The sequence below is a fragment of the Gossypium hirsutum genome, chromosome A12 (assembly GCF_007990345.1).
Source record: "Gossypium hirsutum isolate 1008001.06 chromosome A12, Gossypium_hirsutum_v2.1, whole genome shotgun sequence".
Classification (NCBI taxonomy): Eukaryota; Viridiplantae; Streptophyta; class Magnoliopsida; order Malvales; family Malvaceae; genus Gossypium; species Gossypium hirsutum.
The window spans coordinates 100,695,405-100,723,001 of record NC_053435.1 but is presented as its reverse complement, the minus strand read 5'-3'; the positions used below and the strand labels follow the sequence as shown (position 1 = coordinate 100,723,001).

General features: G+C 33.3%; 2 protein-coding genes across 2 annotated transcripts; both read right to left on the bottom strand.

Annotated features, from left to right (window-relative positions):
- Nucleotides 1-7,558: 7,558 nt before the first annotated feature.
- LOC107946887 (ethylene-responsive transcription factor ERF114) lies at nt 7,559-9,499 on the bottom strand. The gene is made up of 2 exons (XM_016881380.2): nt 8,965-9,499; nt 7,559-8,331 (listed from the first exon to the last, which is right to left on the bottom strand). Exons 1-2 carry the CDS (start codon nt 9,104-9,106, stop codon nt 7,766-7,768), a joined length of 708 nt encoding a protein of 235 aa, XP_016736869.1. The 5' UTR covers nt 9,107-9,499; the 3' UTR covers nt 7,559-7,765.
- Nucleotides 9,500-12,218: 2,719 nt separating this feature from the next.
- On the bottom strand, nt 12,219-14,190 carry LOC107946886 (APO protein 3, mitochondrial). Its single transcript, XM_016881379.2, has 2 exons — nt 13,719-14,190; nt 12,219-13,607 (listed from the first exon to the last, which is right to left on the bottom strand). Exons 1-2 carry the CDS (start codon nt 14,111-14,113, stop codon nt 12,761-12,763), a joined length of 1,242 nt encoding a protein of 413 aa, XP_016736868.1. The 5' UTR covers nt 14,114-14,190; the 3' UTR covers nt 12,219-12,760.
- Between the last annotated feature and the right edge of the window lie 13,407 nt (nt 14,191-27,597).

Sequence of the window (27,597 nt, the reverse complement as noted above, 5' to 3'; positions counted from 1 at the left end):
CAAACAATAGTAATAAAAGTAATAATAAAATAGAAAATAACAATGATACATTAATAATAATAATATATGTGCTAATAATAATAACAATATAAAAAAAAGAAAATAATACTATATTAATAAAACTAATAATAGTAAGTTAATAATAATAGTAATAAAAAGGTAAAAATAATAATAAAATAATAAAAGTACTATTACGTTACTACTAATAATAATAAAAAAGGAAACAGTAATAGTATATAGAATAATAATAATAACACTCTACCCCTCCAATGACAGCCCTAATTTGGCCCTAGTGGGAAAGTGGTTTCGGAATCACAAAACCAAGCCACAGAAATAATTAAATGTTATACTTTGTGTTTATTATATGTGAAAGTGCATGTGTGAAAATTTCATGCTTTGATTTTTTCATTTGAGAGTAAAATTATGAAATAGGACCTATGTGAAAATTTCTGAAAATGCTATAGGCCAAATTGTAGTGGGCAAATAATTTGTAGTGTAAAATGGGAGGATTTGCATGACAAACTCCCCATTTTATGTGTAGTGGCCGGCCATGATGTTGGTGGGAAGCAACATGTGCATTAGATAATAATAATTTAAGACATGAAGTTATGGTACTAATTGATATGTGTCATTTTATGTCATAAAATAAAGACTAAAAATAACAAAATGATGGAAGGGAAAAGTTTGTCCATCCTTGTTCATGGTAGCCAAAAATAGAAGAGAAAGGAGAGGAAAAGAGCTCTTGAATGTTCAGTCACTTGGGGAAGAAAATCCAAGGTGAGTTCATGGTGCTTTGCTTCTATTTTGATGTTCATGGGTTTTTCTTGTTTCTACCTTAACCCATGAAGCATATTTTTGATTTTTGGTTGTGTTGTGAGCATTCGATCATGAATGGAAATGAGAGAAATGGTTGTTGTTTCATAAAAAAATGGAGAATAGATGAAGTTGAGCCAAGCAAATGAGCATGCATGTGCCTTAGATGCTGGGGGGGAAATCGGCTAACATGTTGTGTGTATTATGGCCGAATGTGAACTTGGATAATATTGAGTAATGTTGTGCTTTAAATTGATGAAAGGAAGATTATGCTTAAGTGAAGTTATAGGTATATGATGATTGATTTGTGATATGCATGTTTAAATAACATGTATGCAAGGTATGTGTGAAAGAGTGAATTGGTAATAAATCTGCTTGGGACAGCAGCAGTAACGTGATTTTGAAAAATCACCATAAATTATGGGAGATGAGTTAGAAGCTGAATAAATTATGTAATTAAAGCTTAATGAGTCTAGTTTCTTATAAAAGAAACCGTGTAAGCAAAAGAATTGCCGATGATGAGATATTTGAAGTGATGTGGGACAGGGTCAGAATGACTTCTAGATCCTCTGTTCTGTTTTATAAAATCATTATAAATTGTACAAAAATGGTTATGAGATGAAGTTTATATGCTTAGACTCTTTAATGAGTCTAGTTTCAAATGAAATAAACGAGAACATATTTTGAATTCTGTACAATGAGAAATTTGATTCGTAGTGAAGAGTGACAAAAATTTGTTAATGAGTTGCTTATTGATTTCTTATAAGCTTACTATGATCAGTAGGTGTGAAAGTTGAATATATATATTATATTTTGAAAGTGATGCTTGAATAGTCGAATAATGACTAATTTAAAATCTTTAAATTTTAAGCTCAAGAGCATAGAGGGGCAAATACGGATAAGAGAAAAGAGAAAGTAATCGAATAGCCGTTGTAATCGTTCGGAAACATTCGAGGTAAGTTCTTAAGTGTTTAAGCTTGATTCCTTTTTATATGCCCAAGAGTTAAATTAATATGGTAAAGGGAATGTAAATTTTATTTAGTTAATGTGCTGAATATGTAATGATTTAAGGCTATAAGCCGATTATGACTATTATGCTTAAGTTGAATTGGATTTGGAAATTTGATGCACTAAATGAGTGTTACAATGAATAAACTATGCCGTATATGTGCTGGTGGAGATATCATGATTTGTGATTATTAAATACTTAAAGGAAACCATGATGTGTATAAAATTATTATTATTAGTCCTTTGTGGTAGCCGAATATGGCTTGGCACTAAAGTGATTAAATGTGAACTTCGATGAGGTAAACCATTAAAAGTGTGGTGCTATAAGACTATGAGCTAATACGATATGTGGATTCGTTCCGTAAAGTAAATTATTCAGGTATGCGATATGTACTTAGGCATGTTAAATCGATTGGAATTGAATCATGAATGTGAATTGAGAAGCATAGGTAAAAATGCCTATGACATATATGTGAGTACGGGTAAAACCATCGTAAATTATCGATAAGGATGGGCTATGTGCGGAACCATCTTATAATTGCTAATTTGAAAGGTTGTGTGCGAATCAGTGTGCAATATGTATATATTAGATGAATCGTGACCTTTTGGTTCTACTTGAACTAAGTTGCGCGATAAATAATTTATGCATATGACTTATAGTCGAATGGTCACTACGGGTTAAGATTGAATGGTGAAATGGAAATGTGATATGTTGAATGAGATGTGTTAATATATGATTAAATATGCATGATATTTGATGTGTATCCGGCCTTAAAGACCCGCAGGCTTCATGCTGGTAAAATATCCGGGTTAAATCCCGCAGGCTTCGTGCTGGTATTATATCAGGGATAAATCCCGCAGGCCTAGTGCTGGTATTATATTCGGGCCTTCGTGCCTAGCAGGCTTCGTGCCGGTGATGTGTATTCGGGCCTTCGTGCCTAGCAGGCGTAATGCCGGTGAAATGATATGTTATGTGAATTCGGTGTTCCTTGTAAGATAAGGGTTTAGCCGAATGTTAAAGATGAAATGATAGTGTATTGTATCATGCTTATATGGCCTAATGGCAAGTATAACATGTTGGTAAATATGCAATATGCTTTTATAATCGAATGATAAGTTTGAAATGAATGTAAGTGAAATGTTATGCATAAGCTATCAAATGTTAAGTGTGAAAATGAGATGAAAGAAAAGTGTTTGAGATGTATAATTATATACATTCGAATGATGTTAGTACTCAATTGATATGAATATGTTAGATGGAACTTGTTGATTTGATTATTCGAGCCTTTAAGCTTAGCAGACTATAAGGCTTTCGAGCCTAGCAGGCTATAAAGCCGGTGAAATGATATCGGACCTCGAGCCTAGTAGGCGAAATGCCGGTAATTTGAGAAAAGCCTATGACTAAGGTACCTCGTGCTAGATTGTCAAATGAATACATTTAATACGTAAAGTGGGCCAGGTACGCAGTATGTACTCAGATGTGAGTTTGATTTGAAGTGAATCATAAGTGAGTAATGTGATACGTACGTGAATAAATGTTAAAACTATACCTATGATCATGATACACCTGGTCAGGGTGTGAAAGTATGTGAGGGTATTTGATTTAAATATGTTATATGAATTCAGATTAAGTGTGATAAGAATGCTGAACGTGCATTATGTGCTTGTGTATATTCAGCCAGATGGCAATATCCCTAGAATTTGGCCTCTTAAGAAATTAAATAATCGAAGTATAATTGCATTTATTTGTTTGCATTGCTTAAGACTTACTAAGTTTATGAAAGCTTACTCCGTTGTTACATTTCTCGGTTTTATAGATTGTTGACTTCAGTTACCTGCTTGGGTTGGAGTTCGCCGGAGATATTATCACACTGTCGAGCTCACGTTATTGGTGTAAGTAAATCCTAGTATTTCGAGTCTATGGCATGTATAGGGTTTTAATATTTTGGACCTCGTAAGCTCATATATGGGATAGATTGCATGTGAAAAGAAAAGTTTTAAATTGATTGAAATTTTTCAGCACGGTTTTTGTGTGATTGACTGAGTTTAAGTCGGGTAACACCTCGAACCCTGTTCCGGTGAGGGATAGGGCGAGGGGTGTTACACCTCCCTTCTAAATCCGGCCATCGGTCCGGCCTTGTTCCGGTCACTGGACCCTCACGCTCCGCCGTTGGCATCACCGTACACGGCAGCCAGACCTAAAAAAAAAACCCTTTTTTCGGCAATTTCAAAATGGGTAAGTTTATTCCCCTTTATTTTTACTTTTGTATAAAAAAATAAAATAAAATCGAAAGAAAAAAATAAGATAAACAAAGAACTTAAAACGAGAATAGACAAAAAAATACCTCTTTTGCTTTGATTTTTGATTAATCTCGTGTATTTCTTGTATTGAAAGTCTTTATTCGAATCTTTCTCCTTTTTCCTCAAAAAAAAAAAGAACCCCTTTTTACAATAGTTTTGAATGGCTTTTATAGCCAAATTTTACAACTGATTGCCTATTTTTTTTTTTGCATGCAAGTGGGGTGATGGAGTTAGTGGGGTGGTTGGTTTAGTGGGGGTGTTAATTGGACTATTAATTTATTTGGTGTTTTGGGCTCTGCTTGTTGAGCTTGGGCAAAATTTGGGCTCTACACCGATTTCTGGATTAAAATTTTTAGGCTATATTTTGTTACTGTTAAAATTATTTTTATTTTTTTATTTTCTAATGGAGTGCCCAATGGGCTTCTATTTGGGCCTGAACTATTAGAATGCCAAAAAAGCTCTAAAACCTAAAAACAAATTAAATACCCTTATTCGTTACTCAATTTCATAAATAATAATAGTTTCTCTTTAAACAATGAAATAATTTCTATTCCATACAGGTACTAGGTTGGCGTCGACTTTTCAACTTAAGAGACTCAAATAGTTACTACAACTTAATAAGATTTGTGATTTTGCTTCGGTTATATTCGATTATTCCCTGAGGCGTGGCATCCAAGGGGCACCCCTCTACATGCATGAAACAATTACAACCCTTTATATGGGCCTGGTTATATCTGGTTTGGTCCCTCATCACGATCCTCGAGTCAACCCTTAACCACTTCAAATGTAAGCTCGGACGAACTTAGTGAGATTCTATTCAGTAATGTCATACTAATTCATTAGTTCAGGAGACAAGAAACGAAATGCAATTTTTAAAACCCCCTGTGTATCATTGGGAGCACCACGGATTTCCTGGCGTAGCCGTATCTTGCAGTATACGTACTATGGTGGCATTCTAATTCTCACCCTCTTCCTAAGAATTGAAAAGTGTAATTTGGTGCTCCAATTACAGGAATTTTGTCGGAACCCACCAATTACAATAGTTACACAAACAAGCCACTTTGTGTAATTACAAACAATTACACCCAAATTCAATTCCAAGCAATTACACCCAAATCCACACCCTTTGAGTGTGTTATATATGCAGTTTCGTTGTTAAAAGAGGAGACGTACCAATGATGGCTAAGAATGACTCATCATATTCCGGTTGAACGGGCCACTTGAACCTTTTTTTGAGCTAAGCTCAAAAAGAAATATGTTCGAGAAATTGTATCTGGAAGATAGAATGTAGGAATTTATAATGTTGACACAGTGAAATTTTTTTGGTGGTAGATTACGAACGGAAATTTCTACAACTCAGTAGATATGTTCTAGAGATGGTCCTGACTAAGAAGGAAAGTTGTAAACAATTCTTCCATGGGTTGAGAGGTGAAATCAAGGTGCGGTTGGTTGCACATCGTATTCAAGAATTTGCGGATTTGGGCATGGGCAAAAATAGTAGAGCAAGCTATGAGATTGGATAGGAAACCTGACGAAGCCCGAGCTCAAAGTAAAAGGGCAGGACGAGTTCACAAACTTTTTCGAAACAAGCTAGAAAGTTTTGAGAATCATGGAGATCAGCCCCCCAATCTTTTTGATCAAAGAGAGGTCGGCCTAGACATCCATCAACATCAATGGCCAACATAGATAATTCTACTTGAGGCACAAATATCTCGGAATATGATTATTTTTGCAGATGGCAAGTTCATTAACCAATGTGTAGAAAGATTACTAGTGTAATAACACGAGAAAAAAACTTATTTATTACATATATATTACAATAGTTAAACTTAAAGTAAAAAATAACCGATACAAATTGAAAATTAAAACTAGAAAGATAAACAAAAATTCATGTTTCTTGAAAATAAACAAAAAATATTCCTTCTCTTTTTCCAAAACAAGTTATGAGATTGAATTAATATACAAAAACATGATAAATAAATAATATTCTTACCAAACGTATCTAATTTGTTGATCTATGTTCTAATTTTGAAGCTTAGACTATCAGCTATTTGTTTTCTAAAAAAAAAAAAAAAGCAGCTGAGGGTGGCAAAATGTAGTTGTAACGAAGTTGGTGCGGTTTATGGACATCCAATATCTCTCACCAACTGTCTATAATATCATTCTGTAATGGAAGTTCATATTAAAAATAATAATAAGCTACGTAACTGAGAAAATTGGAAAAAGGTTGGGTTCGTATGAATGGGGGTTTAGATAAGTTCTTTTCCAAATTTGAGTATTGTATTTTATTAAATAGAATTTTCATTGACTCAATCACCAATATCTGTGGAGGTCAACTTTCTTGGGCAAGTTAAGGCCGATTTCTGTGACCCTTACACAATTCTAATATCTCTTCATCTCTTCATCATCCTACTTTTACTATATACTATTATTTATCCTTCTCATAAAATTCTTTATATACTTCTTTATATACCTCCATAGTCTTTCATATCTTATCTAATAATATATATTTTAAGGCTAAAATCATATACTTTAAAACTGAATAATCCAAACCTAAAATAAAAAATAAAAAAATTTATGTTTAAATCATTCAAATACATTTCTTTACCCATTTTATATTGATGATATAATTAATTAAGTTTTTCAGTATTATCTCCATATATAATTTCAGTTAGAGATAAACCTAGGAGTTGGTATGTAGTTACCCTATTTTTAATCTCCACATAAACCCTTCTTCAGATAAGGAAACAGAAAAGCTTAATGCCAAAAATTTTGAATGCTAGGGATCAAAATTCAACTAATTTTGATGGTAGAATTACTCCATTTAGGGTAGACTTAAATTGCCATCGCAAATGACCGTATTATAATTACGGACGTAACTATGCTATTGAAATGATTTTTATTTTCATTTTGCATTCTTTATTGTTATAATAATCATAGTTGCAAAAAGTGGTTTACTATAAAAAATGATTCACACATATATATATACACACATGTAACTCAAGTAACGAGTTTAGAAAGGTTAACCATTCATATATATATATAACCAGCTTATATTTAATAGGTAAAAATATTATCCTTTGTCACAATGCAACTACACCTTATTACATCATTCAATCTCTTTAAAAATAGATCCAAATAATTAAAATTTAGTCATTAAATTTTTTTTGACAAATATAGAATCATATATACCTTCAATATATATATAACCATTAAAAATTAAATGAAATGTCAAAATTTTTTGAAACTCATTAGCATCCAAATAACACGAGTCGAAATTAAACTTTAAACCTATTGTAGCTTCTACTACTTCAATTGTAGGAGTATTATTTAAGCTAATTAAAGCAAAGTTTGGCCAGAAATTATTCCCTACATATTTCCAGCATGTGAAGAAACTGCAGTTAATGCAATTCTCTCCCTCATTTTCTTGCATTTTTTTCCAAGTTAACCCACTGTGTTTTGTCTTCATAAAGAGAGCTTAGAATATATTAAAGAAGCCCATAAAATATAATGATCAAACCAACGATTCTGCAATTGTCAAAAAACTTGAAGGAAAAAAAAAAAGTTGCCACAAGAGTTTTAAACAAGTTTATAAGGGAATGAAATGCAGAAGCAAAACCCAAACGATGATTAAAACAGTAATCTATCGATCTCTTGAATAGTAATAATCATAATCTCCCATGTTGTTGGTATGATCTGAGGTTGGAGATGAACCACCAAAGTGCAATGAAAATCCACCCATATACCCTTGTTGTTGAGAAGTTAACGTTGTGGAAGATGAAGATGAAGATGAAGATGCAGAGTGAGAATTAGTAGTAAAAGCTGGCCAGGATCCATAGGCAGCGCCACTTGGCATGGCGTAGTTGAAAGCAGTATTGGGTAAGCCACCGCTGAGGAGCTGCGCGTACTGAGAAATATTAGGATAGGTTGGTGGCGGATGAGGTGGCGCCTCCGTCCGTTCCAGTTCTTGACGAGTTGTTGTTAGATAACTGGATTCTAATCTTCCTTGAACTCTTTCAGGGAAGTTAAGCTTTGCTTTGCTTCCTTTAAACCTAAGTGCTGCATCATCATAAGCTAAGGCCGCTGCTTCAGCTGTTTCAAACGTTCCAAGCCAAACCCGAGCTGCCTTTTTCGGGTCACGAATTTCGGCCGCCCATTTCCCCCATGGTCTTTGTCTTACTCCTCTATAGTGTCTTCTCCTGGCGTTCCCTTCAATTAAATAAAAGAGGGTTAAAAAGAACAAACATCGTATTCAGACGATAACTATGGGTTGTACATGTGTTTTTTTTCTTTTTCTTTTGTGTTTTGTAATGAAAAAATAAAACACAAAAAGGATCAAAGAATAACTTGACATAAAGGTTTTAGTGGGAAAAAACCAAAGATGCGTGCTAAGTAAGAACATGAATAACGGCCGTAATCTGAACCAGGCCGCAAAGGAAGAAAAGGAAGAACTCAAAAGACCAATGATATATTTCATTCAAAGTTAGGAAGTTGGTTAGAAATTATAGCAAGGGGGAGAGCATTTATGCACTCATAATGTAAGCTTTACTCACAACATAAAAAATCCTGCAAATACTGGTAGAGAAAAAAAAGTGAATCCATGTACTGTTCAGACTTTATATTTATTTTCCTGTGTGCCCACCCATGAATTAACCTTCATATTTTCAGCATCCTGGTTTGGAATTGGGATTTTTGGTCCTTTTTAGGAAGAATAAAATATGATTAAGTAGGGCTTATGAATATCGCCAAATAAAAACTTTAATAACTATTTAACAGAGATCCAAAAATAGTAAAAAAATCCCAAAAAATTATACACACACATATATATATGATTATGCATACCCTGATCTTGAGGTTGAGGCTGTTGATGAGATTGGTTTTGTTGAGCAGTGGGGTTTGGATGTTGATCATCATGAAGTTGAAGAAGAGGGTTACTGTTATTGTTTCCAATAACTTGAGCTAGGGCATGAACCATAGCGTTCATGTCTTGTTGAGACCTAGCAGAATAGACCGGAAATATAGGATCAACATCCACCTCCTCAGCGCCGGCCGTTTCTTCTTTCGCTTCCGATTCATGATCGGAATATTGAAATGGCCGCTTCCCCTGTCGTCGATCCACTTTGAGGTTTGATAAACCTTCCCCTTTTACTAATTTCTAGTGATAGTCTTTCACTATGTATCATGCAAAACCAGCAAACCCAAAGAAGATATTTATAGTTTTCTCGGATTAACCAAAGCAATAAACATGGAAATTTTAAAAAAAAATTATAATTAATACTGGAACTAAAACCAATGAGAAAACGAAGGGAAAAGAGAGTGGAGAAAAGGGATTTGGTGGTGTAACTATGGATTTTTATGTGTTAATTATAAGATTCTTTATAGTGTGAACAAGGGTTGAAGATAGCTGACAATGCTGAAAGCCATCTATGGAGTTCAATTTGTAGACTTTTTATTTATTTATTTATTTATAAAATATATAATTTAAAACTATCAATATCTAATAGTATTTGAAGATAGTTGAATGTGTGCACAAAACAGACTATAACTTCAAATGAAATTAAGAAATCAATTTACAAAAATTCTCACTAAAACTCTAAAACTTATGAATCAACTAAACTAATTTTCCACGTGCCAAATATATATTATTTAACAAATTAATTTGCTATCTTTTATACATTTTAAGCATTTCATTTTTTTTTTATGTAGCTAGCATGTATCATGCTTTTTTTCCCAAAAGATAAATAAAGAGTGCATGAATCTTACTTCAACTTTAAATATACGAGGGGTAAATTTCCTTTTTCTCTCACATAGAGACAAGAAATAAATCATTACTTCTTCTTTTTTTATAATTAAGCATGTTGGAATTATTGTAATATTCAATAAATCACTTTGAAATTTGTATGAAAATCTCCAATATATGAAGTTTATGTATAACATATTCAAAAATGAAAATGTATGTATATGTATGTTTATAACTTTTAGCGGAGTCTAAATTTGTTTTTTTTTCTTTGGTATAGGAATAGATGTTTGCTTAGTAGGAGTATTATTTTTTACATATGTTTTAGTATATTGATTAGTGATAAATTAATTCAATTGGTAATGTTTAGTCATTCTCATAACTTATTTTTAACAAAGAGAAGGACAAATTTTCACTTATTTTAAAGAAGTCTTATTTTTACAATACTTATTACTCATCATTCTAATTTCAAGTTTAAATTTATACTAGCTATTTTTTATTTTATGTCTAACTATTATAATATATGTGTAATAAATAAAGTATTTTTCTCATATTATTACACTAGTAACCAAACAATGCGTAAACATAATTCTAATCTCGTTATCAAGATGTACAATATAATGATTAGTGATGATTCACTCATGCGGAGCCTAGTAGAGGCCTAGGGGGCCATGGCTCTCCCAAGGTTTAAATTTTTTTTATAATTTTTCAAAAATATGCTTCTTTTGGATCGATTGTTTTTATGTTTAAATTGATTGTCATGTTAAAATATTACTTCTTTTGAATCGATTATTCATATATTTAAATTAATTGTTATGTAACATGTCTAATCTTAGCTTGACTCCACCACCGCAAAAAATCATGAGTAATAAATGGAGAGAAAATAATTTGAAGTGAATTAGAGTATACACAAGTGTTCCTTTTTTCCCCTAAAGATGTTTGAATCATATTTGTGTAAGTGTTTCTCAAGTTCCCTCCTGTTGTTCTTGGTAGTAAGATAGATGAGTCACGAATGGAAGTCTCATCTTTGTAGGTCGACTTAAATAGATCCTAATGAGACTTGGCAACGCCAACGTGTAATGTAAATAAGGGAACTGTATCATAGATCATGCAGGTGAAGTACGGTTTTATTTGAGTAAGGGTATTTTAAGATTCATTGAAGCATTTTTTATCAAAATATTTAACCCACTATATCAATAAATAAAATCAAATTAAATACTATTTTTCCACTTAATTATTGAATTACCAGCCATTACTTCCCTTGGGAATATAACAAATACACATCTGAAACAGAACATATGCATAATTGAAGTACATAGAATAGAAGGCAGGGTCAGCCCAACCTATATATAGCAACATTAATGAAAGTAGGTAGACAGGGTTACTAAAGGTTTAGGTTAGCAGGTGAAGCAATAATTCATTACACACGTGATAATTTCACAGAAAAATTAAATTAATTTCGTCAGAAGTAGAAACAGATGTGTATGGAAATTCAATACTTGTAGGTAGCAGTCAAATGCACCAAATTTCAACACTCGTTTGTGCTGGGAATTAAAGTAAAACTATAAACCAAAATTTCACATCCAATCTACAATGCTTTTCAGAAAACAAACCTACCCTTTTAGTTTTCATGTTTGATACAACTGCAGAGAAGTCACTTTCTAAACTGGTAACCGACAAAACCAACTAATTCTAACAAAAAATCATAACTCAACCCACATGATCCAACCATTTTACTCGGATAGCTTGGTTAAGTCACTTTTGCTCAACCCTAGACATAACAGAGTTGAGACCTGCATTTGGATGGAAATGGCTCCGTCCGCTAAGCCTGTTAAATCTCTAAGAACATGAATGAACCCTTTGGTTTTCAACAGCTAGAAATTGAAGTAGCAATGGCTACATGACAATGTCACAGGGTGAAACAATGACAACAGACTACCCATCAAAAGAATTGCTGGTCAACCAAAAGGTTGCTTTCTTGAATGAATTTGAAGACATTCTGCTACTTATATTCAATCTCAATCTCATGCAAAGAAAAAGGTAAAAACAACGGCTTTTGATCTTGAACCTCACCTGAAAAACCAATGTGAATTACAAGTATAGCTCTGCTGATCATCCAGGGTACAGATGTCCTATGTTATCCAAACTCGGATGAAAGTTAGATATTGGTTTGTGATAATAATGATCTTATATTGTTCCCACTCTTCATTTTTCTTAAAATATTTGTGTCTGGAACATATTGGAACATTGGTGTGACTCTCCAAAGACCTAAATACATGAAAACTTTTTAAAAGATTAACTCTATTCGTGTTAGACACATAGCGATATCCATTGGCCATACAGATTTAAGCCTTTGCCATAAGGAAGAGGAACTTCATATCTAGCAAAATGAAGAAAACATTTCTGCAGAAACAAATGAACTGAATATAATGGAGATTAGTAGATAGTCATAGGACTTAGATCTTACACCTCAAATAATAGGAATTATATCTTATGAAAAATAAACCAAAGAAATACAGCAGAAGAGTACAAAAATTATTATACTTGAATAGAGAAGCTACCTTATGCTCATCTTAAGAATATCTTCCCTCGTTTAACCTGATGTTTCCATATTATCCTCCACATTTAGCTCCTACCGTTCCAGAGACTCAACCAACTTCAACACTTCCATGAAATCCTTATTTCAAATGGGCAGCTATGGAAGGAGGTGTCATAAGGACATTAGGAATTGAAACTTCAGCATGCAAAATGAAAATGACACCTCACATCTAAAAACTTTAAGACTAAGTTGTTGAGGCTTGGTTAGTTGTAATAATTTAGCGGTAAAAACCGAGGACTGAAGGGTTTTGTCAGGGGGTTCTTTGTTAATACATCGAATACCACTGCACAAAACAGAGCAATTCAAGCCACAAGATCAACTTCATCACGTTCAGGGGGAACCACATCTAATCTCATCATACTTCTATATTGATCTGGAACAGGTGCACCAGCTTGTACACACAGCTCCACCACAGCAGGGGCTTTACCATAATATCTCTTCAAATCGTTACGCAGAGGAGGACTGTTCAAATCGCGAACATGCCAGACATAATTAGGACCAACGAGATCATTGATGGTTGCTTCTTGCCATGCGTGCAAACCATTTCGGGACTGGTGCTTTGATGCTCTACACATCCTGACTTTATGTCCCTTAGGACCAACCTGAACCTCCGGACAGTAGCCGCACGTCCAGACATTGTACTTCTCCATGATCTTTCTCACACCTCCTATCATTTCAAACCATGAATCCAATGTCCTTGTACTCAACTCTATCAAGTTGGTATCTTCAGCATTTAACTCCGAATTTGGATCCCTTCTCAATACATCAACTTCAGTATCATCAGCGTTCCCAAAAGACAAGTTGGTTTCCATTTCATCCACCCCGGCCACCGACTCGAAATCCACTATTCTACCTTCAATAGAGTATACAGGTTTGGTTCTTCTCTTTGAAGGGTAGTTTTCAACATCTACACCAGCTTGTATACAGAGCTCTAAAATTGCAGGGATTCGAGGGGCACTGTGTCTTTCATCATGAACAACCCTAGATTTCCCAACACGATCATAGAGATGGAAACATTTGGGGAAAAATATCACATCACCCACCCCTCCTTTCCTCCATACATGAGTGGCACTCCTAGAACCGCTTTTTGGACCAGTACAAGTACGGATTTCATGACCCACATTTCCAATATGAACCTCATAACAAAATCTAACCCCCAAAAGAACAAAAAAAACATCAATGTCTTATCTAACTCATCTGTTCTAAAATTTACATATTTTCAGAAGTAATCGAAAAAGATGAGGCGGTTTTTGAAGTTACCTGCATCGTTGAACTGGGATGAACTGGAGGAGTTTGGACAAACCGGAGAGGATGAGTTCACGAGCTCGGTAGACTCGGTGAGCGACGTCGACGAGTTCAGGGACCAACAACCCGTTGGCGGGAGGATGTTCAAGCAATCTACAAGGTTGGGATTTTCTTAATTCTTTCTCTTGTTTAGCCCTTTTAATCAGCTCTTTCATGGGTGTCGGGTACGGTTTCCTTTGGGACTTGTCTGTCCGTGGCTTGGGCACGTCTGAGTATGTAGGATCGCCACTATTGTCTGGGAATGAATGGAAATTTTGGGTTTTTCCAGATGAGAAAAAGTAGGCTTGATTGAACCGACAATGGAGTTTGGGGAGCTGAGAGATTTGTAATAACAGAGAACTTCTCTGCATTTTCCAGTGAGTTTCCTTTCCCTCCCGGCTTTGCCCATCGGCAAAAGAAAAATTATTTTTTCTTTTTTTGGTTAATATATATTTTGCCACATCAATTTATGCACTTTTATTTGGTACCTAACTTTTGGATAAACTACATACATAGTCACTCAATTATAATTTTTTCACTCTAGGCACTCAAAATAAAAAAGAGATTTACAATCTAAACACTCACTTTCTTAATCATTTTCGTCGTATAAAAATTGATATAATAATAAATTTAACTCTAAATTTTTACTTGTTATATCAATTTAATCACAATTTTAAAAAATTAATTTAAAATTTATAAATGTTATCAATGATACTAATTCTAAAAAATTTAAAAAATATATAAATACATAAATATTTTCAAAAAAAATATAATAAAAATTTAAATTTTTATATTAATATATTAATATTAAATAATAATAAAAATCTTCCCCATCCTCGTCCCTCTCCCTCCCCCGCCCCATCCCCAGCCATAGGTCCAAGTTCCTCGTCATTAAAATGAGTTGTATGGCCAATGGAAGCTTTAGTTTGCAATTTCTCTTCATTGTAAACAACAAAATTGAAAAGGGTATATTTATTGAGTTTGCAAAACCATAAGAAAATAGAATGTGAATATTGCAAAGATGAGAGAGCAATACATCTTTATATGCCCACAAGATTTCCACGGTATAATGAAAATAGTTCGGTCATTTAAGTATCCACATTATATAGTTCGGTTATTTTGTTTATCACGTGACATGTTGAAAGGTTACCACATGTCACCATCTAGTTAGCTATCAATGACACAAAAGCACAAATCAACATTGTTAGTGCAGAGGTACTAAATTATGTAACGTGTGAAAAATAAAATTAAATAAAATAAAGAACACACAAATTTTACGTGGAAACCCTTTCGGTAAAAAAACCACGGGCATAGGAGAAGAAAATTCATTATGTTGAAAAATTTGAATCATATACAAGAGGAATAGACTATGTCTATTTATAGGCTTGCAAAGCCATATTGTAGTAGGATTGAAACACCTTATCCTAATCAATATAAAATAGATAGAGTTTAATAAGGTTTAAAAACCTTATTCTAAAATAAAATAAAAGAACTCTAGTTCTATATGGATTTTACTTTCATTTTATTTTCCATCGTATTTTATTTAAATAAGAATTTGGGTCACTTAATTCTAACAATCTCCACATTGACACAAATTCTCAATGAACAAGTTCTTCATCGCGAACTTTTAATAAACAAGTTCTCCACCTCTTCCATAAAACCCCTTAAGGGTTTAACTTCAACAATGAACACCAACCAAGTCTAAGCAATGCTCAAACTTGGTTATAGGAAGTGACTTAGTCATCATATCTGCAGGATTTTCATGAGTACTAATTTTGCTCACAACAATATCACCACGAGCAATAATATCACGAACTAAATGATACCGAATATCAATGTGTTTTGTTCTCTCATGAAACATTTGATCTTTTGTAAGAAAGATGGCACTCTGACTGTTACAAAATACTATGCTGATTTGAAGGTCTTCATTGAGTTCACTAAATAGTCCCTTCAACCAAATAGCTTCTTTACAAGCCTCAGTAATCGCCATGTACTCAGCTTCAGTGGTAGACAAAGCGACTGTAGTTTGCAAAGTAGCTTTCCAACTAATTGCACAACCTCCAATTGTAAAGACGTAACCTGTGAGAGATCTTCTTCTGTCAAGGTCTCCAGCAAAATCAACATCAACATACCCTATAACTCCATATTTAGTTCTTCCAAACTGTAAGCAAACATCAGTAGTGCCTCGTAAGTATCTTAAAATCCACTGAACTGCTTTCTAATGTTCTTTACCGGGATTTGCCATATATCTGCTAATTGAACTGACTGCATATGATAAATCTGGACGTGAACAAACCATAGCATACATGAGAGATCCCACTGCACTAGAGTATGGAACATGTGACATGTACTCAATCTCATCATCTGATTGAGGAGACAAGGCCGATGAAAGTCTGAAATGGGCTGCTAAAGGAGTACTAACAGGCTTAGCACTCTGCATATTGAACCTGCAAAGAATTTTCTCAATGTACCCCTTCTGACTTAGGTACAATTTACTTGCTTTTCTATCTCTGAGAATCTCCATACCAAGTATCTTCTTTGCTGGTCCTAAATCTTTCATCTCAAATTCTTCACTTAGTTGGGCTTTAACATTTCTTATCACTCATTTATCTTTTGCTGCTATCAACATGTCATTAACATAAAGAAGTAGATACACAAAAGAACCATCACTATTTTTCTTAAAGTAAACACAACTGTCAAAACTACTTCTTTTGAAATCATGAGAAGTCATAACAGAATCAAACCTCTTGTACCACTGTCTTGGTGACTGTTTCAAACCGTAAAGGGACTTTTTCAGCCAGCAAACATAGTCCTCTTTTTCTGAGACTATAAAACCCTCTGGTTGTTGCATGTAAATATCTTCCTCAAGTTCTCCATGCAGAAATGTAGTTTTTACATCTAACTGCTCAAGCTCCAAATCATGCATGGCCACAATACCAAGCAAAGCTCGAATCGAACTATGCTTAACAATTGGAGAGAACACATCTGTGAAGTCCACTCCTGGAATTTGACTATAACCCTTTGCAACAAGCCTTGCTTTATATCTGGGTTCTTCAACTCCTAGAGTCCCTTCTTTCTTTTTAAACAACCATTTACAACGAACCTTTTTACCTTTAGGAAGTTTCACAAGGTCCCATGTTCTGTTTTTGTGGAGTGATTCTATCTCTTCTTGCATAGCAAACATCCACTTTTCTGAGTCTTCACAGCTAACCGCCTCAGAATAATTAGATGGCTCTTGATTCGCATCTATATCTTCAGCCACATTTAAAGCATAAACAACTAGATCAACCTCGGCATACTTCTTTGGAGGTTTAATTTCTCTTCTAGTTCTGTTTTTGGCGATAGAGTATTGTGGTGAAGAAGCAACTCTATTCTCAATTTTTGTTCTACCTTAAGGAGTTGAATCTGTATTAATCTGATGCTCTACCTGCTTTTGATTTTCTTTATTGGAAGAGTCTTTAAGAGATAAGTTAGGTAGCATAGCAGTTTCATCAAAAACAATATCTCTGCTAATCACAACTTTTCTATTTTCAGGACATCATAACTTATACCCTTTTACACCAGCTTTATAACCAAGAAAAATGCATTTAATAGATCTCAGTTCCAATTTTCCATTATCAACATGAGCATACGCAGGACACCCAAAAATCTTTAAATCAGAATAATTAGCAGGATTACTAGACCATACCTCTTGTGGAGTATTTTTCTCAATGGCAACGGATGAAGACCGGTTGATCAAAAAACATGCAATAGAGGCCGCTTCTGCCCAAAATGCCTTCAGTAAGTTGGCATTTGACAACATACATCGAACCTTCTCCATGATCGTTCTGTTCATTCGTTCTGCAATGCCGTTTTGCTGTGGAGTATGACGAACTGTCAAGTGTCTCATGATCCCTTCTGACTTGCGCAATCTATTAAACTCATCAGAACAAAACTCTAAGCCATTGTCTGTGCGGAGGTATTTTATCTATTTCCCTTCTGTTTTTCAATCATAATTTTTCAAGACTTAAATGCGGAAAACACATTGCTTTTCCGCTTCAGGAAAAACGCCCAAACTTTTCTGGAAAAATCATTAATAAAGGTTAGCATATAATTAGCTCCACCTCTCGAAGGCACTCTGGATGGCCCTCACAGATCAGAATGAATATACTGCAATGTTCCCTTCGTGTTATGGATTCCTCTAGTGAATCGAACTCTCTTTTGCTTCCCAAAAACACAGTGCTCACAGAAATTCAGTTTACAAATTCCTTGCCCATTAAGAAGTCCTCTTTTGCTTAATGCTGCCATGCCATTCTCACTCATATGCCCTAGGCGCATATGCTAAAGTTTAGTAATATCATCATCTGACAAGGAAGAGGAAGCGACAGCTGCATCACTAGTAACAGTAAAACCTTGTAAAACATATAACTTGGCAATCTTGCTCTGCCCTTTCATCACAACAAGGGACCCTTTGGAAATCTTTAAAACCTCATTTTCTACTGTGTATTTGTACCCTTTTGAATCAAGAGTACTCAACGAAATTAAATTTCTTTTCAATTCTGGAACATGCCGCACGTCACTAAGTGTTCTGACAACTCCATCAAACATCTTAACTTTAATTGTTCCAACACCTGCGATTTTACACGAAGCATTATTTCCCATCAAAACAACACATTCAGATACTGTTTCGTAAGTTGTAAACCAGTCCCGATTGGGACTCATGTGGAAGGTGCAGCCTGAATCAAGTATCCACTCCTTGCTTACTTTAGAATTATTTACAGAAGCGACTAGAAGTTCACCATCGCTGTAGTCTTCTACAACATCAGCTTCACCAGAATTTTCTGGTTGTTTTCCCTTTTGATTCGCAGCCTCCCTTTTAATCTTATTTTGTAGCTTATAGCACTCAGATTTAATGTGCCCTTTCTTCTTGCAGAAGTTACAAGTTTTACCTCTGTTTGAAGACTTCGATCTACCCTTAGATTTACCACGAGGATTCCGTTCCTGTGTCCTACCACGATCATCATCAGCATTCCGATCTTGTCTCCCACGAACAATGAGACCCTCTCCCTGAGAGTCGGGTTTAACCACAAGATGTTTCATCTTATCATACGAGGTTAAATAATCATAAACCTCATCAACTATGAGAGACTCGCGGCTATATAAAATCGTGCCTCTAAAGGTTGAATAAGACGGGGGCAACGAACAAAGTAGAATCAACCCTAGATCTTCCTTATCATACTGAACCTCCATGGCCTCCAAGTTTGAGAGAATTTCTTTAAACATTGTTAAGTGTTCGTGTACAGACGCACCTTCCTCCAAACGATGAGCATAAAGACGTTGCTTTATATGCAACTTGCTTGTTAGAGTTTTCGACATACATAATTGTTCTAGCCTCTTCCATAATGCAGCGGCAGTTTTCTCTTTCATCACATCCTGCAAAATTTCGTTGGACAAATACAGATGTAATTGTGTTAATGCCTTTCGATCCTTACGCTTCTTCTCTTCATCTTTTAATGTCGAAGGCATCTTATCTATCCCTAGCAGGGCATCCTCCAGATCTATCTGTGCAAGAACTGCTTGCATCTTAATTTGCCACAACACAAATCTGGTGTTACGATCCAACAGCGAAATTTCATACTTCAAAGACGCCATTACCGTGATCGAGATGAATAACCCGGAAGCTCGGATACCAATTTGTGAAAAATAAAATAAAATAAAGTAAATAAAATAAAGAACACACAAATTTTACGTGGAAACCCTTTCGGGAAAAAAACCACGGGCAGAGGAGAAGAAAATTCACTATGTCAAAAAATTTGAATCAAATACAAGAGGAATAGACTATGTCTATTTATAGGCTTGCAAAGCCATATTGTAGTAGGATTGAAACACCTTATCCTAATCAATATAAAATAGATGGAGTTTAATAAGGTTTAAAAACCTTATTCTAAAATAAAATAAAAGAAGTCTAGTTCTATATGGACTTTACTTTTGTTTTATTTTCCATCGTATTTTATTTAAATAAGAATTTGGGTCACTTAATTCTAACATAACGAAATACAAATTTAGATACTATACTAATTAGTTCCAAAAAAAATTTAAGTAGGAACTAAACATAAATCAACAAGCTCACATATAAAATATATATCAATCCTTTCTTTTCATTTGAGGTGATGATATGCAGGAGGGACCAAAGTTGCATATGTACAACATTAGAGTAAACTTAACTGAACTATTTTAGAAGTCGAAAAAAAGTGTCTCCAAAATAGAGATATGGAAATCCTACATGAGCTTTTCGAATAATAAATATTATTTAAGAACTTGTAGCAAATATTGTAATTTCCATTTCGGCATTTCTTTTAAAACCAAGAATAATGAAACGAAGTAGCTTTGGCAGATAATAATTTCAGCATTTCTTCGTTTGAGGTTGGGTGAAGAGTCGTCCGGGTGGACTCATTCAGCCATTGTGCTGCTAATAACGTGGCTCTCTACAAGAAGAAAATTTGAAAAAGTGGCAGTTAAAGGATTATACTAAAACTACGTCGATGCTACAACAACAACATCAATGGCCGCGACATTGAGGAGGAGAACGAGGATGGTTGTCAACAAACAGCACAACAGCTGTGACAGGTGTTATACAACCGTAAAATTCTTTTGTAAAATTTAATAAATTAGGGTTTGTTATCTAAAATTATCAGAATAAATATAAATACGAAAGTGTACCTGAATTTATTGATTTCTAAATGCGGAAGTGTACATGAAATTTATTGATTTCTTGAAATCTTTCGATCTTGTGATTTTGATCTTTCAAATTAGCACATAAGTAATTTAAAGAATGTGACTCAATCTTTTCTAAAGATGAATATTAGAAAAGTTAGGTATGTATGATTTGGGAACCATAACTTTATTATATAACTTTTGCACATTAACTTAATTTCTAATCAGTTCATAATTAATTAAAAATTAGTTACTAGAGTATCTACACATATTTAGCCCATATTTTATTTAATAACTAAAGCCCAATAAACCTTAACAAAAATAGACCACTTTTAATTTGAGCTAATATTTTATGATAGTAAACAATAACATGTAATTACTCTTATTATATATATGATGTTCATATTTTCTAGCAATCTCTCACTTGGACCACATATATATTATACTAATTACTCTATGATTACATGTCATTATATAATTTTATGAGCTCAAAATTTTACTATCATATCCAAAAGATATTCTGAACAATCTCGTCCATTAATTATGTTAATATAGAACCAATGCAACTTTTGTTATACATATCATAACTAAATTCATCCCTGATCACGTATATTAACACAACCAAATGACATAGATCAAGTATGGATGTGTAGCATGGAAATTACATGCAGTATGATTCAAATACATGCAGTATGATTCAAATATGTCTATTTTCAACTGGTCCTCTTTAAACCTTAGTGAGATCAAACCTTACCAAAATCAGAGTGCAAATAAATGAAATAAACTTTATTTCTGTAGAAAATAAACTTAATATCCGTAAAATGAAAAAACTGAAAATGTGTCTTTAACATAAAAACATTTAAAAGTACAAATTCCCACTAAAACCAAATATCCTCAAATGACATTACACCCATATGAACAGTGTTCTCATAAAAAACTTTGAGTGTAGTCCCATAGTAAGCGGGTCCGCAATCATGGAGTTTGTCCCAATATGCTTTATAGGCACCAAACCACTCTAAACTTTTACTTTAACAGAAGGAATATAAAGTCTATGTGCTTTAACTTTGATGTGCTCATGTTGTTATTGGAATAAATGACTACCAATTATTGTCACAATTTACACCCTAGTGATAAAAATTTGCATCAATATTCCATCAAAATCGAAGTTTGTATATCTGATGATCTCTAACTTATCAGGCCTTCGAGTTGTGAGCTATAACACCCCCTACCCGTATTCATCATCGGAACAGGGTACGAGGCATTACCGAAGCTTACCGAATCATTATTAATTAGGGGAAAAAGTAAAACGAAGTAAACATATAATATTTAATAAATTCGAATAACATGATAATTAACTTATCGCTTCTCTATATTCAACATAATTATGCAAAGTATAATTATTCGAATATAATTATCACATTGTTAGTCATATAATTCATATAAATATCAAGAAATGTAACACCCCAAACCCGGCCCAGACGTTATGACCGGATCCGACATGCCACATCGAAGTGTTCAAAACATTTTATATTGTTGATCCAGAAAAACTTACTTAGTGTTTTAAAAGATAATTTCATTATAGGTTAAAGTGAATGGAAGTTGTGCACCAGGTTGGAAACCGGAAAAGAGGTGGTGAGTCCATCGGACTGCTTAAGTACCAATGTAACACCCCTATCCCGTAACCGTCGCCGGAATAGGACAAGGCGTTACCGGAAATCAGAAAACAGATCTTAACAGTAAAATTTTGAACATTCTCTTGAAATAAAGATTTTTTTTTAAATAATTGCTAGACACAACCAGTGATCGAATTTCTAACTTATAAAATTAAACATCCAAAAGATGCCATATTCGCATGGCTTAAATACGTTAACCAAAATATCCTTCCACTATTAGTCTATTCTATACATGCCTTAAACCTTAATGATATACAAACTTTATCTACTCACATGATAACTCGATAGTGTGATGAAATCTCCTCGACTTCCAACCCAAGCAATTTCTCTAAAGCCCTATAGACATAGGAAAAACACACAGAATAAGCTTTGAAAGCTTAGTAAGCCTTAAGCAAATAAATCATTTCAATGATAATGGAAATTCCATATCACTAATCCGAATTGAAAACTAATCTGAATTGCATATACATTCATAGTACTGTTAAGTTCATATAACCTTATTAAATAACTTCACTTCTTTATATTTACAAATAACTTATGACTATGATTTTAAATTCATGTGATAACTGCCAATTCATTCGTATGAACAAAACTTGCACATATCCAATACATACCAACCAAAACATGTCATATTTTTCCATGTTTGATTCATGGAACCACAAGGTCACATGTCAAGCACATATAGCATATATTTATCTGTTATTTATCACGTCTCATTTTCACATGGACTACATACATCTGACCAAGTTTATTCAATGTTCACAACATAATCACATAATCACTGCAAGCTGTCTTGCTAAGCAGCAGTCACTAAATTATTTATAACTGGAGCTACAAAACTCCAAATCGTGTGCTGTTAATTTTCCATGAAAATAGACTCATATATCTTATATCCCTAAAATTTTCAGAATTTTTGGTTTGACCAATCAATACCAGATTTTTCTTAAATTTTCCCCTGTTTCACTATCTGACTATTCTGACCATTCTTTACTATAAATTAGATTTCTCATTGTACAAAATTCAAAATATGTTATCGTTTATTTCATTTGAAACTAGACTCATTAAGGAGTCTAATAATATAAATTTTATCTTATAATCATCATTGTACAATTTACAATGATTTTCTAAAAACAGAACAGGGGATTTCGAAGTCATTTTGACTCTATCTCACGCCACTTCAAATATCTCATTATCTATAATTCTTTTGCTTACATGGTTTCTTTTATAAGAAACTAGATTCATTAAGCTTTAATTACATAATTTATTCAGCTTCTAATTCTATTTCTACAATTTATGGTGATTTTCCAAAATCACGCTACTGTTGCTGTCCCAAGCAGATTTATTGCAAATTTGCTCTTTCACACATTCCTTGCATTCAAATTATTTAAACATGTATATCATGTCATTCAAGATCGAACTCATATAACATAGGCATTAAAATGCTTCACTATTAACTTTAGTTCAATTGAAATGAATAAAATACAATATCATATTCACATTTAATTTTCCATGATCGTAATCACCTAAAAAAAATAAAATCATATACTTCCACAAACCTTTCCACAAGGACCAAGTGTTTATATTTGAATATAAACATAGAATCACTTCACATAACTTCACACATTTACCGAATGTATCACGATCACATTTATAGTCATAACACTTATTCACAGATGCATCACTTTATACATTTATAATTTAATTCAAATCAAAATCGCATACGAGTACATGATACATACCTGGCCAACTTAATATGTAATACACTTTCAATTTGTCATCTTAGTGTAGGATCTTGTAATTGTATACTTTTATCAAATTCATCGGCACTTAGCCTGCTAGGTATAAAACCCGAAATTATATTACCAGCACAAAGCCTGCGGGACTTTAGCCCGGATACATTTCCAGCACGAAGCCTACGAGACTTTAGCCCGGATACATTTCTAGCACGAAGCCTGCGGGACTTTAGCCCGGATACATTTCCAGTGTCTTGCATATTTATTCACATGTTAACACATTTCACATAACATATCACATTAGTAATTCAATTGCTTCATTCGAATATAAGCACAAAATGTACACCTACCCTTTAACTTTCGGTTCAATAATCATACACAAAGAACATATAATCTTTTCACTATCCCAGTTTCACTTTTAATAACCATTCGGCTATATGCCATATTCACAAATTATTTCACACAACCTCGATCAAGTAGGAACAATAGTCACAATTCATCTATTATACAAATATCCCATTCTTTGACTTTGTTTCATAATAGCTATTCGGTCACCACATATATACCATTCAATTCACATTCGACTTTATACAAACAAGTACAATAAAATTGTATACACATATTACAAACTTTCACATCATTACTTAATAGTCATTCGGCCACATTATATATATAAATCATCCATTTCATATTCGGCTTTATAGCCTAAATTCAATATACTTATTGCAAATCGAACTTGTAAAGGTCAAATAATTTCTTATCATATTATATAATCTTAAGCGCGCAGCAAATCAAATTTAATTACTTAAGGACTTACCTTGAATGTCATTGCACAATTACGGATTGATTAATCAACTACTTTTGCTTTCCCCCTTTCAGAATTTAGCTCCTTTTTCTCTTGAGCTTAATTCAAACAAACAAATAAACATTTATTCACCTTAATCCATCTTTGATGCGTAAAGATAAACTCGCACTCTTAGTGCTCATTAACTGATCTCGTACACTTAGTACTCGGTATAAATTCAGTTTGCACACTTAGTGCCAAATGATTAATTTTTTTTTTACACTTAGTACTCATTACCAATTTCACTTCGCACACTTAGTGCTCATCTCAAGCTTACTACCATTTTGAATATATATACACATACTTATACCACGATCGGCTAGATCAAATAAATGTATATATATATTCACTGTAATGGCCAATTTTTGGCCCAAACAAACCCAATTTTACAAAACCCACACCAGCCCAAAAATTAAACCAAACCCAATTTAGCCCAACAGACTAAAACCCTAAGCCCAACCCAAACCTAAACAATTTTCAGAAAAAAAGGGAGGAGAAGAACCCTAGCCGCCGCCCCACCTTGGCCTGCCACTACCAGTTGTCTGCCACCAGCACACCCACTTGCCTCCACCACTCTATACCTGCAAAAGAAGACAAAAAAGGACAGCAAAGAAAAACACCAAAAAATGAAATTCTTTGTATTTTTTTTCTTTGGATTTTGGGCTATATAAAAGCCTTATGTTCATTGTAAGAAAGGGGGGGATTTTGCTTTTTTTTTTTGTGATTCAAGAGGGGATTTTTCTTTTTTTGAGATTTAAGAACAAAAAATCAGTATATCAATAGCAATCAAAAAGGTTCAAAGGTTTTCATTATATTCACTCAAATCGTAGTAAGAAATAAGGGATAGAATCAAAGGTTTATATTCTTTCCTTTTCTTTTTTTTTTATTTTTTTATTTTCTGAATTTATTTATATATTCCAACTCTTTCTTGCTGAAAACAATATATATATATTAGATCTAAAAAAATATATAAAAAAAGAATAAAATAAAGTTACCTCTAGGCGATTTTCGGTCACCGTGTACGGTGGCCGGCACGACGGAGCCATGGTGGGGGTGGCCAGATCCCTAGGCCGGCTCTGAGTTCTCTATAGAGAGAAAACTCCTCTTTTTTTTTCTTTTTTTCTTTCCAAACTCAGAAAAATGAAATTTCAAAAAAAAAATTGACTTTTATAAGCCCTCGGTACGACGTCGTTTTGGGGCCAACACTCAACACCACCAACACTCAACACCCAAAACAGCATCGTTTCGCTTGACCCGCGCGAGACCCGACCCGTCGGCCTCAGGATTCGCGTGTTTTCACACGGAAGGGCTAATTGCGCTTTTAGCCCTTCCGCTTTTTTTGCTTTTGAACTTTGTTTGCCTCTGCTTTTAATTTATGCCCAGGAATTTGATTTCTTTTCTAATTTGGTCCCCTTGAAGCTGCGCGTTTTGGGTCAAAGGGCTATTGTCCGTTTTAGTCCTTCCCGGTTATTTGCGTGCTCTTCTTTTATTTATTACGAATTTGCCCCAAAATATTGTTCTCAGATTCGATTATGTCCTTCCTATTATTTTTATTGTTTCTGTTTACCTTATTTATATTATTATGTTTGCATTTATCTCTTATTTTATTCTAATACTAGTATTATTAGCACTTCTATTGTTTTTACTATTAATTAATGTATGTTTATTATATATGTACGTATGTACATCTCTATATATAAGTATTATTTTTATTACTTCATTTTAATATTACTACTATATCATATTTACTTTCTGCATTTTATTATTATTATTATTATTATTAGTGTATATTTTTATGTACATATATGTATATATTTACTTTTATATATAGTATTGTTTTTTTAAATTTAATATTTTTATTTGCTCTTTGTATTTCTATATTATTATTATTATTATTATTATTATTATTATATAGTAGTGTGTATTTGCATTATATGTATATATATATTGATATATAGTATTATTTTTGTTTACTTTACTTTAATATTATTATTACCATTATCATCCTTATTGTAATTACTATTACCATTGTATTATGTTTTTTTAATACTATTTTAAATACCATGCATGTTGTGTACATTCTTAATACTATATTATGTACATATTTTTCAATACCACGTATATTTTTATTATTATTTCTATTATTACGTATATATTTCAATACATGCATGTATGTATTTATGTACTGTTATTATTAGTTACTATTGTATATATATCACTGTTTTCAATAAATATTATTTTTTTAATCTAGTACTACGCATTTTACATATATATGTTCCCCATTACTTCATATTTACATTATACTATTATTATTCCTGTTATTATTATTATCGTTAGTTATCATTGTCAGCTCCATTTTACCATGTTCTATTTATTTCTATTTATTAACTTATGCATTCGACCATTGCATTTTCTTCATGTATTTGTTTATATTACTAAACCTTGCTTTTATCTTCTTATAATTTCCCATATCATTGTTATTAACACTGTCGCACTTATTATTGCGTATTAGCACCATAATTTGCTTTCGTGTTTTACTATAAATCACGTTATATTTTTAATCAATACATTAAAAAATTTCTTTCATAAAAGTAATATTCCGTATTTGGTAATTCGAAACAATCGTGCCCTAACTTACTGGGTTTCGACTTCTTCTCATTTTACCTAAATAACGGAGTATTCTTTTTAATCAATATGAGTTTAAAAAAATGCTTATTCTCGGAGATACGAAGTGTTGTGCCCTAACTTACTGGGTATGATATTTTGTCACCTCGAAATAAGAATTTGTTTTAAAATAAAGGCAATATTCGATGTTTGAGAATTCGAGAAAACATGCCCTAACTTACTGGGTTTCGATTTCTCTGGTTTATTCTAAATAATCGAATACCCTTTTTATAAATTAAAATACACAA

Bases quoted from the DNA above. Each gene is read 5' to 3' on its own strand.
- LOC107946887 (XM_016881380.2), bottom strand. From the start codon at position 9,106: ATGAACGCTATGGTTCATGCCCTAGCTCAAGTTATTGGAAACAATAAC. The intron at 8,332-8,964 runs GTATGCATAATC...ATTTAATTGAAG, and splicing joins GCCTCAACCTCAAGATCAGG to GGAACGCCAGGAGAAGACAC.
- LOC107946886 (XM_016881379.2), bottom strand. From the start codon at position 14,113: ATGCAGAGAAGTTCTCTGTTATTACAAATCTCTCAGCTCCCCAAACTC. The intron at 13,608-13,718 runs GTAACTTCAAAA...TTTGGGGGTTAG, and splicing joins ATCCCAGTTCAACGATGCAG to ATTTTGTTATGAGGTTCATA.